The sequence below is a fragment of the Apis laboriosa genome, unplaced genomic scaffold (assembly GCF_014066325.1).
Source record: "Apis laboriosa isolate Shangri-la unplaced genomic scaffold, ASM1406632v1 scaffold47_cov149, whole genome shotgun sequence".
Classification (NCBI taxonomy): Eukaryota; Metazoa; Arthropoda; class Insecta; order Hymenoptera; family Apidae; genus Apis; species Apis laboriosa.
In genome coordinates this window covers 656,888-677,835 of record NW_025223437.1, presented here as the reverse complement: position 1 = coordinate 677,835, position 20,948 = coordinate 656,888, and the positions used below count along the sequence as shown (strand labels likewise).

Below are 20,948 nucleotides of genomic sequence, written 5' to 3'. Positions count from 1 at the left end.
TCCTTTCGTTTTTCCATCTATTTGCGCCCGATCGCATATACGTTTCAAGTGTATGCGCGCGCATACACATCACAGGAAAGCGAATATTCTTGGCGCCATTTTTGTATCAACACTTTTACATTATTTCGATACTTTCCAAACATTACAAGAATTGACGTTTTCATTATACTGTCGACATTTTTAAATCCTTGTACACGAACATTTCTATTACAATATAAGTTACATATAAGATATTTATTGGTAAAAATTAAGAAACAAAATAATTGCATTTATGCAAGTATATTCAAAAAAAAACTTATTCATATGTGATTTATCGTCTCTTTATGTTATTTTTAGTTCCCTGTAAATAAATTTGCAAAAGATCAATCGTTTTTTTTTAATAATAATTTTTTCGTATATCTTTGTGTAGAATGAAATTTATTTATTAACTCTTCGAAGACTTTCTCCAACAAGTAATTTCTTCTATAAGAATGGAAAGACGAAAGTTTTTGAAATTATTATAAAAAATATTACAGATATATATATATATAATATATATATATAAATATAATATATTTATAATAAATTTATTATAATAAATTTTATAAAACTTTTCTTTCATGAACAGACTACAATTGCAATAAGAAATAAAGTACTGTTCACTTGTGGAAAGAAGTCTTGGGAAAGGAAACGTCTTTTCATATACATTTTTGTTTCTATCATATATTTGGTTACATATACTAATTCAAATGATCTATATCTTAACCTCGATGCATTAGCATAAGCATAGAATTCAGAAAATTTTAACGTATCGATATGGTATAAAAATTTTTTTATTTTTCATCAATATGCGTAAGCTAATTACGATTTGTAACGATAGTTTAATTTATAAATATAATTTCGTATTCAATTAGTTAAGATATAAGATATATATAATTATACGTATATGAATAAATTAAATATATTATACGAAATAATTAATAGCTTCGAAAATATTTTAGTTTTAGATGATTATCCTAACGTTACTTCATGAATCCAAATAATTTTTACTGTGACTTTGAATGTCCGAATTATAGCTTTTCTACTACGTAGCTACGCGTGGTGTCAACAAAGCGTTTGAAGTGGGGATAGGCGATCCTAATGAAGGCCTCTGTGCTCTCATGCGAAATTTCTTTCCACCAGTGAACAGTATCTCAAAGTATTTCTTCAAGAACGAAGATCTTGCCAGATAAAAATAAATAATAGATAAATACACTTGAGAATATATTTACGCTTACCATACGAACGAACATTTTTAATTCAATTCTCCCAATTAATTCATATAAATTTCCATCTATATATTACAAGATCGTTCTAAAAGGAAAAATTTTATCGGCATGTTTCGAAATTCGACACGTGTCTATCGATATAAAGCTCGAAATCGAGGTAGATTGCGACTTTTCACGCGGAAATCGCGCTATTTTTACCGAAGGGACTCTCAATAATTCAACACATTTCCGCCAGGGTCTCAACGTTCGCCCGATTCTTCTCCTCGGTTTCGCGCCTCAATCTTTCCGGATCGAGCGGACATGTTTTATTCACCGAGTAACCTCTATCGTGTTCTCAAGTCACTTCTCGTGTGACCGATTTAACGAATTTCTTGCATTTTCGGTTTGGATGATCTGTTTTTTGGTTTTTGGAATTGGAAATTTGTCGACACGATTTTACATAATGGTAAGTCCTAATACTAAGATGATAATAGTGGATAATAAATAGTTTCTTTTGATAATTAAATTAAAAGTTTTTGGACTTTGTAACTCTAGATTCTGGTAATAATAAGGAAATGGAATAATAATAGTCTATTTCGATAATAATTTTATTGTAGCATTCGAATTAAAGAATTTCCATATAGGTTTCTTTTAATAGCCAACTGTTTCTGTTAATAGGTTAAGAGGTTAGGTTTCATATAAGTTTATAAGTTGATTCAATAAGTTATTAATAATGATGATTTTTATGAAAGATTTTTTATTTTTGCTAAGTAAATTTGAAAAATTAATATTGAAATTGATATTGATTGAATTGATACTAACAAGAGTATAAATTTTTTGATTCAATTGTAATGTTATTAGATTTCGTCAAAATGATGTTTGAGAAGATGTTTGACTAAACCAGTTTACGAAATGTAATTTAATGACATTCTTGAGAAACGTATGGTATTGATTAAGAATTTGAGACCCCTTGCTGTGCCAAGAAGAGGTTTCTTTAGTAGGGGTAGTTCGATAATTCAGCTGTATCTATACAAGGCTTCTCACGAGATCACCGAAAATTTCACTGCTTGTTTTTTTAGAAAATAGAAGAAGAATTATTGTAAATATTACACATTTTACACGTTACTTATTAATTCTTAATTATCTTGATTTACAATTCACATTTAATCACAAAGAAGTATCGTTTCCCATATAATCTTCATTTATATTTCAATAATTTATATCTAACACAAATAATTAATAATATTAGTAAAACAAATTACATATTATAAAATTTTTTTTCTACAATTTCATTCAATTATAAAATTTATTCAAAAACCTTTACTTTTTTGATCTAACCTTTATTTCAACAAATAATTTATTATTCTTTGCACACTTCCAATTAATTCTAATTATATTTTTAAATTAAACAAATTTTCAATCTTCACTTTCTCCCATTTCAGAAGAATACATTTCAACCAAAAAAAAAAAAAAATTTCAATTAAATTAAAACAAAGAATACCTGCAACTCGTATACGTGCGAGGGACGACTGTGTTCATAAAAATCCCCGTAAACGCGAACAGTCGGCATTTTTACGGCTTCGTCGCATACCATAAAACTAGACAATTTTTCTACCTACGAGCCCTGAACGTGAAGCATCGAGTATCGATATCATTCGAAAATTGACGTTTTTATATATTTACGAGGTTGCACTCAATCGATAATCGATACACTCGAACGAAGTTGAAATCGAACCAATAAAATTGACCATGGTGGGGATTATTCTTATTTCAACGTGTCTCTTCCACGCGACATGGATATTTGCATATTTATCGTTCGATGTAAAAGAAACATGGAAAGAATCTACTCGAGTTTTTCTTTTCGTTCTTCCTTTAAATCGATTCGCATCGCATTCCACGATAGTCGCATCCTTGACTTTTACCTAACCTAACTTTTTTTTCTATTTTAATTCATTCTCTTTTCAGATTTTCGACCTATATGAAATAGCTGAATTTGATTAAAAGTGAAGGGATTTCTTCTTTTTGGACGAAGGAAAATGGATTGTTTACACGGAAATAAAAATAAAAGTTTTTGATTATTGATCGAAAGTTTCGAAAAGGTTAAGTTAAAATTTCGCACGAAAGAAAGAAGTTACTTTGAAATTGCGTGAAACTGCAAGGTATTCCTAAAGATTAAACAATAATTATACATATATTTGGCGCTGAAAATTTCTCTTTCCAATTTTTTTTTCTATTCTCTAATTTTATTAACTTAGATTAACGATTACGATATATAACGTGACACGGACGAACGTAACCTGATAAATCCCATTTCCCTTTCAGAATTTTCTTCTTTGAATGCAAATAAAAAAAAGAAGAAACGGCATACCGGAGTTTCAGTTACGTTCGAGCGCATCGCGAAACATTGGCTGTACATTGGATGATCGATAGAGTTAATATTGACGTCTATTGTTTCCGCAAGATAACCGAAAAGAACGCGAGGAAAACGCATACCCACACACGATATCAAACCGATCGGACAGCGGTGGAAGGTGCGATAATTAATTTTCTCGCGGCAAATTTCCATGCTGGGATGTATCCCATATCCCAGTGAAATTTTATTGATATTAATGCTTCCAGTTGAGTTAATATATCGACTTTGACACGAAATGGAATTCGCGCGAATTTTAAATAAAATGCAATCGAGGAAATTTATTATTGTTCGTTAAATTCGTTATTGACATTCTTTTACGCGATATATTAAATTTCAAAGCTTTCTGCAAACAATTTTATAAATTCGTTGTGCGCGTAGAAAAATTTTAATCGACCAATTTGATAAGTTTTATGAAGATATAAATATATTTATAGTTCAAAACATAGTAACGAGGAATATATTTATTTATACTTTATCAATTATGATTGGAAACGGTTTCTTATCTCAAATCTTGCCATTTAGATAAGAAAAATTTCCCCAAATGAATGAAAATGCAAATGAAATTACAAACATCTTCGAAAATTCCTTTTAAAGGGAGGGAGATAAAAATTCCTTTCCAATCTTTTCTTCAATAAACAATTATTTCTTCCAATCGCACCATTTCCACCGGCTGTCCAATGTGTCCCGTACGTCGTATAAGGTTGAAAAATTGGGGGATCGTGTGGGGTTGTGGAATGGGTTAAAAAAAAAAAAAAAAAAAAAAAAAAAGGAAGAAGAAATTAAAAAAGAAAAAAAATATACGTATATATACATACATACATATATATATATGTATATTTAAAAATACACTTCAAGAGATAAGATAGACATATAGGTAGTGGAATAGAAAAAGAGATAGAGAGAGAAACAACAAGGAGGAAGATACGTTGTAGTTGTAGTGAGTGCAGTGGGTGAGAATAGTAGTGAGAACGTATCCAGCGAGTGAACGAGTGGCGGTGCATACTTACGTCCAGTTAGAGGGTGCATCAGAGCAGGGTGCGAGGTGGCTGCTGCAGCGGCTGGTTGCTTGGGTTTGCTAACCTTTGTGTTACTTTTTGCAAATTCCAAACGTATGGTTTGTGGCATATCAGGATCGAATCTAACCCCCTGCTGCAAATAGATTCCCTAAATTAGTAAACCGGGAGGCACACGTGGATGCTTGGATTTGTGTGAGGGAGAATACAAAGATAGAGAGAGAAAGAAAGAGAAAGAAAGAGGGAGAGAAAGAGAAGTCACGCTTAACGATCTTTCGTTTGTTCAAAAGCCTTTCGTTGCCAGTGAAATTTTATATTTAATTCAAAAATGGATCATTTCTCGACAATTGAATTTTTTTTCGTTAATTAATCTAGTTTTCTGAGAAATTTTTCTATCCATGATTTTTATCAAACAAGGATCGTAGACATTTTTTTTTTTCGAAAAGAAAAATTGTAAAACTCTACTAGGATAAAAATTTTCTTCGAATTCTAATTTTAAAATACACATTTTAGATTATATTTTTAACAAATATTTTTCTGTTATTTTATTAAGGAAAAATTATTCGATTTTGTAATCAATGTTATTTTTTCGTTTCAGAGGAAAAAAAAAAATAAATTCAGTCAACAGACTGGCAACGAAAGTTTTCTTGGCAGAAACGATACGATTGTATCTGGGGTCTGGCCGAATAACAGGAAAATTAGCACAAGATCGTGCCTCTCGTGTGTTTGTGTGTGAATGTCCCTACTGTTGATACAGTAGCTATCGATAGAAGTGGGTCGTTCGTTAGTCTGTCCCAGCCTGTTTTCAGCGAACGTGTCCATCCGACAAGAGGATGTTTCAAGTCTCTCTCTCGTATATAACCGGTTATACAGGGTTATAAAAGACATTGCAACTTGCGTGAGAGATCGATTGCGGTGGTGTGATTACAAGGAAAAAGAAAAGAAAAAAAATAAATTAGAGTCATACGGTGTATGAGTAATATAAATATTTGTATACGTGTTTATATGTATACCAAACTTTGACAAGTAAGTTTTCGCGATTTAATAATAAAAATTAAAACATCACGTTTGATTTAAATATTTAAAATACGTTTAAAACGTTAATTAATTTAAAAATTTAAAATTATACGATTGTTCTTCTCTTTTTCAGCTTTAACATTAAAGGATTGAAAATGTTATACAGATAAAATTATATTATAATAAGGAATCGTGTCTTGTAACTTGAATTCTTTTCCCTTTGTGTTTATTGAAGATAAACAGTAAAAACTTGGACACAGAAATTAATGTGAAAGGAATAAATTTTAATAATAGAATTATAAATATTAAACTCGTACAATTATTCTTAATATTTATCTATGATGTACTTTCAACGTTTTCCATGTGATCATCTACAGTGTAATCCCAGTGTAACAACATTTGTAAATGTTTTTAAAATGTAATTTCCAAATATGTTTTCGAATCGTGAGATTAGAACGTTTGAGTAATATTCAAATAGAACATACATACGATTTTGTATTAAATTTTGAATCTGTGATATAAGAAAGAGAGAGAAAGAAATAGAGAGAAAGAAAAAAATAGAATATATATAGAAAAAGAAAGAGAAAGAGAGAGAAAGGGGGTTGAGTCGAAGAGGGTAAAAAGGAGGGGACGTGACACGCTTATCAGGAGGCAAAACAACACCATATCTATATAGGTATATTTCAATACGATAATGTCACACGGTGCAACCAGCGTTATTACAATACGATCTTGGTATACGTACACGGAGTAAACATGGGTAGTTGATACTACGGATTCGTCCCAGGTGTAAAAGAAACAGGAAGAAGCTAAATCGTAGATAGTATATATAGAAACAGAGAGACTTTATATGTATATAATAGAGGAGAGAGAAAAAATATGTATGTACTGTCCTTCTCAATCAAAATGTAAATGTTCGATTTCAATTCAAAAATCTCGCAAATGATTTTAATATAACAAATTTTAGATTATTAGAAATTTCATTTGAATAGATCTCTCTTGACAGATCTATAGAAAATCTCGAAAAGTCCGATATCAATATCCAAAATATCTTTTATCAAGAATATATAATTTCAAATCCTCCCTCCAAAAAAAAAAAAAAGAAAAACTGCAAGATAGCATTTTAATTAAAAAGAACAGTATGTGTAAGTACGTGTGTACGGTAATTGATAAAGGTAAAGAGCTACTAAAGAGGTAATAGCATTAACCCGTGCCAGCTGGAATCTAAGGCAAGGGTGTGTATTTTCATATTTATCTTGAGAAAGAGAGAAAGAAAGAGGAAAAGAGAGAGGGAGAGAGAGAAAGAGAAAAAAAATGATAAAAAAAAAAGGGAGGAAAGAAAATTGCGGGCAGTTTTTCTTTGTACTTTATGTGTAAATATATATATGTATATATATATATGTATATATACATATATATACATATTGTATATAGTCGTACAGAGAGAAAGAAGATGGATGTAATTGTAAGGGAGCCCGCGGGAGCCCTCTCGCGTTTTTATCGAGCATCTTTTTCTCTCTCGATGCCTGTATGTCGTGAAACGGGGTATTACCTGAAGGTCCTGTTTCGCCGCCTCTGCACCGGCCCTCGTGTGAAAAGTCACGAAACCCACCGGCTGAAATCAGAAACGGAAGCACGTGTCATTTGAAATTTTTCTTTCATTCGTTTCATCGTCGAGAAAACGAAACATATCTTCTAAAGATTAGCGCGAACAACGTACAGGTTAGTTTTACTACAATTCTCAGAAAGTTTCTAAAGAAAAAATTATACTTCACGATTATGTATATTTACAAAATTTATACTTCTCAGATGTACACAATGTGATCTCTTGAGAGGATTAAAAGGGAATGCTTTTAGATATTATAAAATCAATGAGAATTTATATCTAGCTAGGATAAAAGAAGAGTCATTTTTATTTTATTGGTTTTGTACGTTTATGTAAAATATTTTTAAAAATTATATAATCTGAAAGTAATATTTGTATTTTTCAGATACATCGTGACTAAGGTTAAGAAGGTTCATAGGAAATCTGGGGAACAATGATTTCAAGAATATTGTAAGAGTATAATAAAATTTTATTAGAAAAGTCTCTCTGTCCGTCACTTTCAAATATTATAAAGCCACTAGAAATCTATATCTAACTGAAGTAAAAAAAAAAGAAAAAAGTGTAAATCTTTCTTTGTTCCCTTTTCTTTTTTTTTAGCTCTTGTTCGTTCCACGTATGAGAAAAGAGGTTATTTTAAAAGGGGAACAGAATATCGTGGAATATAGTTATAAAATTTTATTAGAAAAGTCTACGTGCTTTCAGATATTAAAGAACATTAATGTATTCAGGGAAAAGTGGAGTGAAACGATTAACCAGATATTTTCTCTTCTAATAATAAGATCAGAAGCTTAAGGTATTGGAAAAATTATTTTTATTAGAAATATTCGAGCATCGATATCAAAAAAATAGTCGAAATAAGATTCTTACTTAAACCCACGTTTATCTTAATCCTTGTCTTATACGTAAATACTCGTGCATCCATCATTTAATTCTTTATTTATTTTTAACTTGACCTATTTTATCATTATCATCCCTGTGGACGATAAGATATTTTAAAAATTAAAATATCTTATAAAACGTATTGTTATTTTATTTTTCTCATTATTTGTAGATGAAGAATCTCAACATTTCGATGTTTTAAAAAAGATATTTGAAATATTAAAAGGAAATTTTCAATCAAATTAATTTCTCTTATCGATCTGACTCTTTAAAGATTTAATCCAATTAATTCTCGAGAAGAAATTTAATTTGTTGTGAAATTGTTTAATCCTATTCCATCTAAAAGGAAAAAAAGAAACTTCACAAGATACACGTTTACACACACACTCGTGTCGGGCAAACTGCTGTTTTACTATACGTCATAATCTCGTTTTAATCCACCAATGCAAACCGCCCTTTGAAAAATATAAAAAGAGAATGCTCGTTGTAAGGATGATGATAAAAATTCGAGAAACTCGTCAAAACACGTATATTCTTCATCACAACGAATTATTATTTCCAAGTGAAAATTATTCAATCTTAATCGTCGAATATTTTCATCCCGGAAGAGAAATTATCGATACAACGTAATTCTCTCAATTTTTATCTTCTTTTTTTTTTCTCTCGAAATATTTGCAATAGATTAAAGGGATAATAATAAATCGAGACATTTTTAAAATTTTCTCCTTATTTAATTTATTTCGTGGTCTAAAGAAGAAGAAACAACATTTAGATTTTAATTAGGATTTTTATTCCCCCTCTTTGAAATGACGAAATACATCGTAAACTTAAGAAGGAACCGTGAGATCCTCGATAAAAACTTCTGAGAACTGTGGCCCATTTTCTTGAAAGAGATCTTGAAAGAACGCTGCGATGTATCCTCCATCTCGAACGTGTTTTTTTTCGCAACGCGAGTCGAACTTCAAAAAATTAAATGAACGCATAATTGTATATATTATTGTACCTCGAAGAAAGAGCTCGACGATAATCTCTGATATATTCCATAGAAAAACAACAATCCCTTTTTCACTTGTAATTTAAAAACCTTATGTAAATGAAATTTATATCGCGTCTACGAAAAAAAAAAAATTGCAACTTTTCCAAGTTTCTAATTACAGCTTATATAATCGTTGTTATAAATCGTAAAAAAGAAACAAAAAAAAATATTGGAACAAATGTGGTCGAAGTATTACGCGGACGAATCAGCTTGCGGGGCTTAAAATAAATCAAATAGGCTTTCTGCCCCGATGATACTCGCAAGTTTACCCTCGGTTTTCTAAGAAGGGATTCAGGAAGCCTGTAATTCACCGAGGAACGAATCATTCGTTCAACGGTCTCCCTCTCGACGCCGTAATTTTCCTGGGGAAAGGGATCGATCGAATTTCCACGTTTTGTTTATTCGTTCACCAATCGGACGATTCGACACCGATGATTCTCGCGGTCGGAAAAAAACGTTCGACTGGCGGGATTCTATCGATTTGGGAGGAAATTCGGAATTTTCATCGAGGTAGAGAAGATATGAAGTGGCTTAAACTCCTTCATATTTTTCATTTCGCTAAGATTTCTAAAATCTTTAAATCTTCTAAAAATCTTCTAAAAATTAAGATTTGAATCTTTCTAACCTCCCTTGCATTTCTCTCTTTTTTCTTATCCCGAGGAACTGAAAATGGTTCAAGAAAAAAAGAAAGTTTATCCTTTCCTAAAAAAAAAAAAAATTATTGAATTTTTCCCCCCTCTTTTTGCGAAGAAAAAGAAACTTTGTTTTAATTTTTTCGGGGTAAGAATGTTTCATTTTTTGTTTTTAAATTAAAACCTAAAGAAGAGAGATGTCTTCTCTATGGAATACTATAATAATCGATAATACAATATTATTATTTTCACTTGACAATTTCAATATCCCTGAATTAAGGAAATTTCTCCATTTTTCATAATAATTTGCACGAAGATTTTCATATCTAACCTAAAAAAAAAAGAAGAAAGAAAAATATTCAAATCTTTTAATCTTCTTCCACGGTTTATCATACGTGACAATATCACTGAACGGATTTTCAAAAATCTTTTCCTCTCGCTTTGTCACTTCTCCATTTTCATAATAATTTGCAAAGATTTACATATCTAACCTAAAAAAAAAAAAAAAAAGAAAAATACTCAAATCTCTTATCCTTCTTCCACAATTTATCATACGTGACAATATCACCTTGCGCAACGATCCTCGCGCAACGACCAGTTATTTATCCGCATTGTATGTGTGTTCTTATCCACCGTTGGAACAACAGCGTGCAGAAAATCTGATAAGCCGGAATACGGGCACGCGACAAAGTGATATTCGGCGCGAAATTACAGTTGTTGGAGGTGGGGGGAGGAGGGAGTGGGGGTAGCAAAGTCACGTTGGAAATAAATTCGTCGCGAGCGAATACGAAAACGGAAATACGCTAAAAAGGAATAATCGCGTCATACCCGTTTGTTGAAACTTCTGTTTCGAGAAGAGGGGAGGGGGAAAGGACGAGCCGATAGTTTCTCGATTCATTCGACCCAATTTCTCCATCGTCGAATCTCTTGCTATCAGAGATAAATTCGATTCTTCCATCCTTTTGGGTACGTTGATGAATATTAAATATTTGACGAAGACGTCAGAATGCGTGATCGACGAAAGTTTTTATATCCCGATATTCGGATGTATATGTTGATTGATGCAGAATTCCTTTTCTTATTTTTCCCATATTCTTCTTTTCTTTTGAATTTCGCTTCACTTCATTTCTCGTGAAAAATCATTGTATCATCGTTGAACGTGATATTTTATTTTATACTTTTTTTAAAATTACGAATTCGATCCACGATTTCACTAAATTTCGTACGATATTTTTACATTAAAATATACCGTAATACAATTCCGCGGTAATGAAAAGTGCATTCATAAATAATAACAAGATGATAAAATTACTTGCAACGATACGTGTAGAAGAGGAACAAGCGGGAATATATCGACGGAATTATTACATTTCTCGGTATGAATAACGTTTTCTAACGAAGGATCGTCGCAACGTTTCGACTCGTTCGCGTCGAATCGAGGAAATTACGCGAGCTTTCGTTTCGTGCCATTAACGGTCGCATTATCACGGAAGAAAACTTATCGAAACGCAACACGGAATTCCCGAACGTAATGCAAACGTTTCGTTTCGCGACGAGGCTCATTTTTATCGACGTAATACACAGCCACAGCCGGAATCGGTGGTGCTCGACATCTGGGTTAATAGTGAACACAGTCGCGCGTGCAATGTTGTACAATCAATTTTCATGTTTCTTCTCCTCTCTCTCTCTTTTCTCCGTCTTCTTTCTTCGTCCATTATCGCCTCAACGGCTAATTTTAATTTCTCTCTCTCTCTCTCTCTTTTCTTCTATTTCTTCGAACGCGAAGGAATATATTTTTATTATCCTCCTCGAAGAGGATAATTTTTTTATCGCGATACTGGTTATTTTAATATATTGTAATTAATATATTATAAAGAATATTGTAATTAATATTTTGAAGAATATTGTAAAATATATTGTAAAGAAAAGGAAAAGAAAAATGGCGACGGAAAATAATTCTGAAAATATTTATCTCAATCCTTGGCTAATTAAGACTGACACATTTGAGTTTCTGTTTCTGTTTTGTGTAAGTGATATTTATTATTTTTATAGAATTTAAAGTTCACTGAAATTTTTTATGTGGCTTTATTATTGAATGTTGCCAGCAACATCACTATTTTATAGTTTTTCTTCGATACACATACTTATTCAGCTAAAAATTTTTATTTATTGTTTTCACTGCCCAATCAACAATTATTTATAATTCGGATATGGGTGAAAAGTAAAGTGAAATATGACACTTTGGTCGAATAAAAATCAGAATAATTCATACTTCTATTATCGATCTCTTCTACGCTATTTTTTCTTTCTTTCTTTTTTTTTCTTTTTGCAATTATTCGAATAGAAAGCTATTCGTGCGACAAAGAGGTGTATACCGATTATGATGCACGTAACCGACGCGAAGCAAAACGATAGCAATTGTTATCGCGATTCCGCATAATCGAAGGGTTGGAAAATTGCGATGCGGTCTGATGGCGCGATATTTTCGTGGAAGAAAAAAAAAAAAAAAAAAAAAAAAGGGAATCGAGTCAAAAGTTTCCCTTCCCTCTTTCGAACGAATTGCTTCTTTCTTCTTCTAAAAAAAGGGGCAAAGTCGTCGAAAGTAAAATTGCAAATGGCGTGAATTATTTTTCTTTCTTTCTCTTTCTTACTACGAGCGAATCGTGAAAAATGCTATGCAAATCGGTGTAAATCGCTCCATTTTATTTCCATTTCAAGTTTATCGTCGGTCTTTTGGAGTGAAAATGAGTGAGATAGATCTTAAGATAGAGGAAAACTGGATTCGTTGGAGGCAAGAAAAGGAGAGGTGAGTTTATAAGTTAATTCTGAAAATTTAATTTTATTCTTTATTTAAAAAAAAATTTGAAAAGGAAAATTCTATCAAAATTTTCATGAGAAAAAATTAAATAAATAAAATCGTTGATCAATCTTGCGACAGAGATTGCGATAAATTTTCTATTTGGCAAAATAAAAAAAGAAAAAACGTAGCGATTAATTAAAAAAATTCTCTGGCGAAAATTCAGGATAAATTTTTTTTTCCTGAAAAAAGAGAAAAGTCGTCGCGAAAATTTTGTATAATTCGACAAAAAGGAATATAAATTACATGGCATTAAAAATTCTGGCTAAACTGTGCAAAATTGAACTGAGAGAAACAAAAGCAAATCTCTTAGAAAGAGAAATTTACGAGTGAAAATTGAAGTATGGAATTTATCTCTGGATCTATAAAAAGAAATAATGGAAAGTGGAGTACATCAAGCGAATCTACTAATATCACTCAGAGGCGAGTAAAAAGAAAGCGTAAAATCGAAGAAAATTTCACCTGCGCGAGCAACGACCACAATTATTTGCACGTTGTTATACGTCTTTGTCAAAATCGTCCAATTATCGCGATAAAAAGAAAAAGAAGAAGAGTAGACCACAGACCACCGGATACGAAATCGAAAGAAGAGGTTGAACTTGTTGGAAAACGACGGGATATCGATCTGAGAACTTGAAACGTGAAATTCAACGTGAAACCGATAAAAGGATTCGAATTTTTTGTTCGACGAATGGGCCGATTAATACGAGCGAATGGAAGACGAAATCGTATCGTATTCGTATCTAAAAGTCGAGCCACGGATGCTGAAACGTTGTTTCGATGCATCGAGCGATGGGTTTAAACCAACGCACAACTTTGGAACTATTCGCTTAAACCCATCGATCATCGCACGATGTACATCGTACGTTTCAGAGTCTGCTTTAAATCTAATCTAGCGATGGGTTTAAGTTAATGACTCACTTCTGGAGTTATCGCACGATTTTTAGAACTATCGATTATTTATTATATATTTACTTATATATTATATATTTACTTAAATCCATCGCTCACACGACTCTGGAACTATTGACTTAAACCCATTTCTCGAGTCGATATTGTCGCATGTTTCAGAATTGAAATTGTAGATTGCTTTGGAGTCTAGCGATGGGTTTAAGTTAATGACTCACGTTTGAAATTATCGCACAATTTTTAGAACTATCGATTATTTATATATTTACTTAAATCCATCGCTCACACAACTCTGGAACTATTGACTTAAACCCATTTCTCGAGTCGATATTGTCGCGTGTTTCAGAATTGAAATTGTAGATTGCTTTGGAGTCTAGCGATGGGTTTAAGATAATAGCTCGTATAACCTTGGAATTATTCACTAACTATCGCACGATTTCCAGAACTATCGATTATTTACTTAAATTCATCGCTCACACGATTCTGGAAATGACTCAAACCCATCGCTCGATTCGATCATCTTACGATGCATCGCAAAGTCAGTAGCGATGGGTTTAAGTTAATAGCTTACTAATAACTAGTGGAGCTATCCACTAGTCGTCGCGCAATTTTTGAAACCGTGACTAATTATTGACTTAAATCCATCGCTTAAGCTTACAATTTTAAAAAGTTCTGGAACTAGCTATCGATTTTATAAACCTTTTGTTCGAGCTCTGGAATTATCGTTATTGATTTATAAAACTTATCGCTTAAATCGATGCAAGCATCGCATGTTTCAAAGTCCGTAGGTCGCTTTATGCCTAGTAATGGGTTTAAATCACATTACGGTGATAGTGTATATACGTTATATCATAATTGTGCAAGTTATTGGCTTAAACCCATTATTCGAATCGATTCATGCATCGCGTGTTTCAATATTTGTTGAAGAAACTTCTTTCCCGACGATATGTAAAGAGACAAAACGCGAGAAACGCGAATTTCTAAAGATATTGCTTAACAATACAGGTACAACAAATATACGAGATAATTTTAGACGATTCTTCTGAATTTAGCTTTTCCTTTTTAGCTTTTCCCTTTTTTAAAAATATTCTTAGAACTCTTTAGATAGGAACATGAAATTATAGAAAGTTAAGTAATTTTAGAAAATTTTCTATTTTCTCTTAGAACTCTTATACACGAAGATATGAAATTATAGAGAGAGATGGAGTTCGATAGATGGTGGTAATTTAAAAGAAAAATTTCTATTCTCGCTTTTCGAAGTTTAAGATAAGAATAAAAAGAGAATACAGGGGATTAAATGGCAAATGGTGATTTAAGAAAATTTTCTATCGAAACATTTTGCACATTTTTTGATTTTATAAGATCAATGGAATTTTTCGTTTTTTTTTTTTTTTTTAACGAATTCAATATTTTCAGCGTTGATAAATTCCGTCCGATTCGAGCCGGACATTTTATCCGTTCTCACGCGATTTCTTTTCGCGTGTCTCGAATTTCCAATCACGCGTATTTTCACATATACAACCCCTTCGAAACGAGGTCGAATCGAAACCTCCGAATCAAATTCTTCGATGCGAGACTTTATCCTTTTCTCGCTTCGTAAAATCTCAATTCTTTCCTTTCTTATTTCAAAAGTTCTCGAATATATCGATCCATAAGAAATAACAAATAGAAAAATCATTTTAATTGTTTCTACACGATAATTCAATTCTTATCCATCGATTAAACTCCATTCAACTTTTATATCGTCTATAGAATCCAAGAATTTAAAGAAAAAAAAAAAAAAAAAATCAAAATATCTTGAAAAAAAATTTTTCTTTCAAAATCTTCTTTCGAGGAAAATAGCGTTTCAACGACGCGAGATCCATTATCATTTCTGAAAAATATTTCTCGAAATGTACGATTAAAAATTAAACTTATGGACATTTACGAATCAGGGTTTGAAAGTTTGATTTCCCATCGTGAACAAGTGGCAACGTTGTGTCGCGTGTTACGCGTGTGTTGGCCACTGGTAGTGCATAAATTAATGTTATCACGGTTTGAACGTTGTGTATATCTCGGTGTATACCTGGCCACGATGCCTTCCATACCCGCTATAAAATTGATGTATTTTTTTGCACACGAATCGATTACGTTTTCCCTCGTTACGTGACTCACGTAACGTTCTCTGCATTTTCTTCCTTTCCGTCGTTAGGTAAAGGGGGTGGCCTCTGTTCCGTTAATTTTGCTCGCCTTTTCTTCCCGCTCGCGTTCTAAGAAAATTCCGTTCGAGCAAAATTTAAAATAAACCTGAACAAATTGATCCATTTGGATAGAAAGTTAACCGAGATGTTTTACTCAATAGTTTTTTCATTTGAAAAATAATAATCCGTTGTTATTTATCATATTACCATTGAAGATCAATTATCATAAATTTCTTTCAATAGCGAATCGCATAATTCGAAAATATTATCCTTAAAATCCTGTCGATCGAAAAGTAAAACAATCGAATTTTATTATTTTCATCTTTTCATCGATCGAGCAATCGAGTTTTATTTCTTTTTAAAAATCATAATCTTCTTACTTTCGATATTACGCGTATAACCTAACCTAATCTCTCTCTCTTTCTTTCTCCATTTGTAAAACAGTAAGCAAGTTTTCTTAAGTGGCGAACAAGGATAGGCAACAAAGCGTAAAGTAACAATAAATAATTATAGGTGGTAAAATGGTCGGTGTTAATAATACGCGCGCGATGTGACTGGTTGATATTACACACAAAGAGTCGTGAAACTGCATTTAACACGGTTCTTTGTCGTCTCTGTCCCCGCGTTATCGCATAAATGAGCGCATAAAAGAAGCGCGTTTAGAAGGCCAGGTGGACAATAATTCCGAGCCGACCAGTTTTTGCCAGTAACGAAAACTCTATCTTCTCTAACCAAAAGATATTATAGTTCCGATCTTTATTTCAGTTTAAATAAAATTATCGTGACATTTCTTCGTCACGCGTTTAATCTTATCGAAGAATTATATCGAAGATCGCGAGAATATTGGCACGTTGCGAATTCCAAGATTCGAGGAGGAGAAAGCATCTTTGCAAAGGATACGTAGATAAAAAATTTACACTAGGCAGGATAAATTATTATTCGAATGAAAAGATCGTTTAAATTGATCGATCCTTTTTCAACTGATCACGTTCAATCCTGCGTTCGATTGTTTCGTTGCAGATGTAAAATGGACGACGATTAAAAACAAAAATTGAATAATTTACATGTAACAATTTGTATAAAGGCAATAATTTTAGTTTTCAAAAGATGAAAAAAAAAAAAAAATATCGTCTACGATGATTTTGAATCGACGAAACGCGAACAAAGGAAAAGAGAGAATTGTTCTCGAAAGCGGTACGAACCGCTCTCTATACATCGCGGAATTCGATTGAAACTTCCGGTTCACGACGAGTTTCTTCCTTACCGCGACGAATAATCGCAAGAAAATCTCGACACTTTGTCGACTCGTGTAAAAATCTCTCGAATCGTAAGAGGGAATCGATGTATTCGCTCAGGAATATACAATTCCCCCCTCCCTTCCCATTTGTCTCCTTTTCCTTTCTTTTCGTTCGAAAAATACACTCGCTGACGGGAAGAACGGACTAATCGTTGGCAAATTTCTTTCTATTTTTTTTCCTTTCTATCTCTCTATTTGAGCAAACAAAATATTCAACAAAATTTGATCGATCGATAGATTTGCATCAATCTATCGTATTTATTTTTATTGTTTAATTCGATCTCGGAGAGAGATATAAATACATTTCGCAAACGATTACCTCGTCTCTTAACTTCTTTACGAAAAAATTTTTTTTTCATCCTTCTCTTTTCTTTTTCATTTTACACGCGTGCTACGAGGAGAGAGATGTGCCGTTCTATTCCCTTTATTTTTTTTTTTTATATTATTTTTCTAGGCAAAAATTCAAGGCAGATCGTTCGTAAAAGAATTTTTTTTCCCCTTTAATCTTTTCATATATATATATATATATTTTATTCCTTTTCTTTTCGCTTCGCTATTTTACACGCGCAACAGATACCATCCTATCTTATTTTTCTTTATTTCTACACGTTTTATTCTTCCACTATCTATTTTTCCTACGCTTTATACTTTCCACAGTACACGCAAAAACAAAATTTCTCTTATTCTCACTCCTCTTTTTTATATATATATATATTTTATATATATTTTTTTAAATATCGTCACGCGAAGAAAGATACAATAGGGATAATTTGAAAAAATAACGACTCACCGACGCTGTTTTCCCATTTTTGCTTGTGACTTTCAACAGGGATCCCTCGTACCCCTGAAACAGAACAAATTCCCATGCGCAATTACAAATGAGGCAAAAGAGTTGAATATTTTGAAATAGAAGAATCGTGCAATTAATCAGAGGAGGAGAGGGAAAGGGGGGAGGGATACACATTTAATTCTCTGCAAATTTCTTAGATATTGAATTTGATTGATATTGGACAAGTTTTATAAGTTAAATTGCAACGAATATTCTTCCATTCGATTGAAAATCTTCTGCTCGTAAATCCTGTATTTTTTCGTCTTTTTTTGGAAAATTTTTTGCAATGGCAAATCTTTCAAAAATTACACACGCGAATTAGAGAGAGAGAGAGAGAGAGAGAGAGAGAGAGAGAGAGAGAGAGAGAGAGAGAGAGAGAGAGATGCAGAAATGGTCAATGAATTCAGGAATCTTGCGAGAAGACTCGTCATTCGTGATCCTCGCCAAAGGGTTAAACCCGAAATTAATCCGCAAAGCAAAAGCGTTTGCACCAGGCAGAGGTGAATCTTGGAAATTTGCATATCTACCGTGTAATTATCCATTCTCGTAGATAATACATATCCGGCAACTCGAGGATATCTCCGATAACATTGATTTTAGGCAAACGCGTTGAAACGAAAATTTCCGAAGAAAATGGAACGAATTCGATTCTCTCGAATTTTCTTTTTCTTTAAGGCTATTAGGATACAAAATTTTCACGAATCTTATTTATCTGAAATCAAAATTGAATACGAAACAATTGAGCGTTTAAAAATTGTAACATTAGAGTTATAATTTAATTGAAATTTTTCAGGTTAAGTTTAAAATTTATAATATCTAGGTGTAATTTTTTTAATTTCAGTTTTCAATTTTCAGTTTGTTTTTGTTAAGTTAGAGGTAAACGAAGATTTTCAGAAAATGGATCGAACTGAATTTTTTTTGATTATCTCTTAGAATAAGAATTTTAACGAACTTATCCATTTGAAATTAAAATGAACAAGAAATGAGTATGTGGCGTTTAAAAATTGTAATTTGAATCATAATTTAATTAAAACTTTTTTAGTTCAAGCTTAAATTATAATTATATCTGTATGATTATTATTTTTTTTTTTTGGACGTATCCTATTTAATTTTCTTTAATTACAATTTTCATTTTGTTTTTATTAAGTAACGCGTAACATTAGAGGCAGGGAAGAACCTTAGGCTATGAAAACAAAAATGCCTTACGTCTTGGATCTTTGCTATATCCCGTTTACATTGCTAACATTTGCCCACAGGCTATTTTCATCCACTCAAAGGTAAGATATGTATCAAAACATTCTTGCCTTATACATTCGAAATTGCATCATACGAGATATTCACTTATCTCATATCTCGTCGTTTTCCAATCTATTAAAATTCTTCTTTTTCTCCTTTACTTTCTTCTTTCTCTCTCTCTCTCTCTCTCTACTCTCAAATCTAATTTGACAGTAACCACAGAATAAAATTAATCGTAATTTCTCACACACATTTTCATTATTTTCAAATTTTATATTATTGCAAAGGCAATAAAAAAAGAAATAAAAATAATTTTAAAAATCTCGACGATCAAATCGTACTACGTTTAATTATTAAAACAAGCGGTTAAAAAAATTAAAATATTCCGAGTCGAGTCGAAATTATTTCAAAGCTATTTCAGAACTATTCCAACGATCCCTTGCCTCTTAATCACGTTCAAGAGTCGCGCTAGAATTCCTCTTCTTCCAACGCTCCTCCTTCTCTCTTATTTTTCTTCTTCTTCTTCTTCGAAGAATAGCTTACGATTTCTATCGATAAATACTTTGATCGGTACTCGGGCTTGAATTAATCTCGACTATTAATGTTAATTTAACCGTGGAGCAAGGTTTATTGAGATCTCGGTAGATTTCGTTTCAAAAGCGCGATAACGAAGATGCCTTGAAATGCTTACGAGGGACATCGCTCGAGCATCGTGTTTATCGAAGTATTGCGTTTCTGACGAATGAGAAAGCTAACGACGGTAACCATTTTTCAATTTGTCGAAGGAAATACGTTAGACGTGAATAGGATATAAAAAAAAGAAATAAGATAAAAAAATATAGAATGTTAAAGAAATAACGTGAAGAAGTTTTGGCGAAAGAAATATATCTATTATGTGCGACGATATTCCTTGATAAATTATTATATATAGAGAATTAGAAAATTTGGACGTAATTTAGATTAGTTTTCTGAATGGGAGAATTTAGGAAAATTTAAAAAAATTGAATGAAAGATTCAAGAAATCAAAAAAGGAGAGGATTCGACAAAAAATTTAATTAAAATATATTCGTAAAAATGTTTATAAAGTGACTGTTGTTAATTTGCAAAAAAGAAATTTAATTTCGTTCAAGATTATTTAACAAAGTTGTCGTTTCGACGAGATGACTTTTGAATATATTTGAAAATATTGGCGACGTTGGAGTTGGGTAAGTATCTTATTCACTTTGCCACTGGCACTGAAACGATGGTCGTGAAAGATATTTTCAGTAAAAGAACTTCTTTCATGTAGAAGTATCGTAAGAAATCGCTATCTCCTCGAGACTCCGAGACCTAGTAAGTAACTTCATCTTTGAAAACGAGGAAGATTGAAGATTCGTTTCTGATAAATAAAACATATTCTACGCGAGTCCTGCTTGTTTTTAGAAATAAAATATACTTGAAAAATTATTCTTCCCGTGTTTTTTCCCATCCACCGTTTCCGTTCCATCGGTCGTAAAAATTAACGATCACCACTCGAGATAAGAAATTACATATCCGTATTTTTCTTTTCTTTTTTTGATCTAATAAAACAAGAAAATATTTTAATCTCTAGTCATGAAGAAATTAATTCGATTCAGGAATTTAAAATTCAAATGAAATCGATTTATTTGATTCATTAATTTCTGCCTTTTATGGATTACTAATGTATTCCATTTATCGATTAGCACGATTCAATTTTTCAATTAACAAATTCCATCGAAGAAACTTGGATAGAAAATTAACTTGCATTGAATAATAATTCACCTTTATGACCTGTAGAAATAACTAAAAGATAAAAAT

At 32.0% G+C, this 20,948-nt stretch overlaps 1 protein-coding gene and 1 long non-coding RNA gene across 3 annotated transcripts in view; one reads left to right on the top strand and one right to left on the bottom strand.

Moving 5' to 3' along the window:
• Positions 1-20,948, bottom strand: part of LOC122716649 — a 184,335-nt gene that overhangs the window by 60,416 nt on the left and 102,971 nt on the right. The window contains exons 3-5 of the mRNA XM_043939925.1: positions 17,856-17,909; positions 7,222-7,284; positions 4,483-4,788 (exon numbers count right to left, since the gene is read on the bottom strand). Coding sequence (XP_043795860.1) covers positions 4,483-4,788; positions 7,222-7,284; positions 17,856-17,909 — 423 coding nt within the window. The remainder of the gene's footprint in view (positions 1-4,482; positions 4,789-7,221; positions 7,285-17,855; positions 17,910-20,948) is intronic.
• Positions 1,252-4,443, top strand: LOC122716669. 2 transcript variants are annotated; one of them, XR_006347068.1, is made up of 6 exons: positions 1,252-1,404; positions 1,483-1,692; positions 2,088-2,325; positions 2,669-2,978; positions 3,192-3,385; positions 3,549-4,443. It is a non-coding gene; the product is annotated as an uncharacterized LOC122716669 (long non-coding RNA). The 2 variants fall into 2 exon arrangements; XR_006347067.1 differs by having other exon boundaries at positions 1,252-1,692.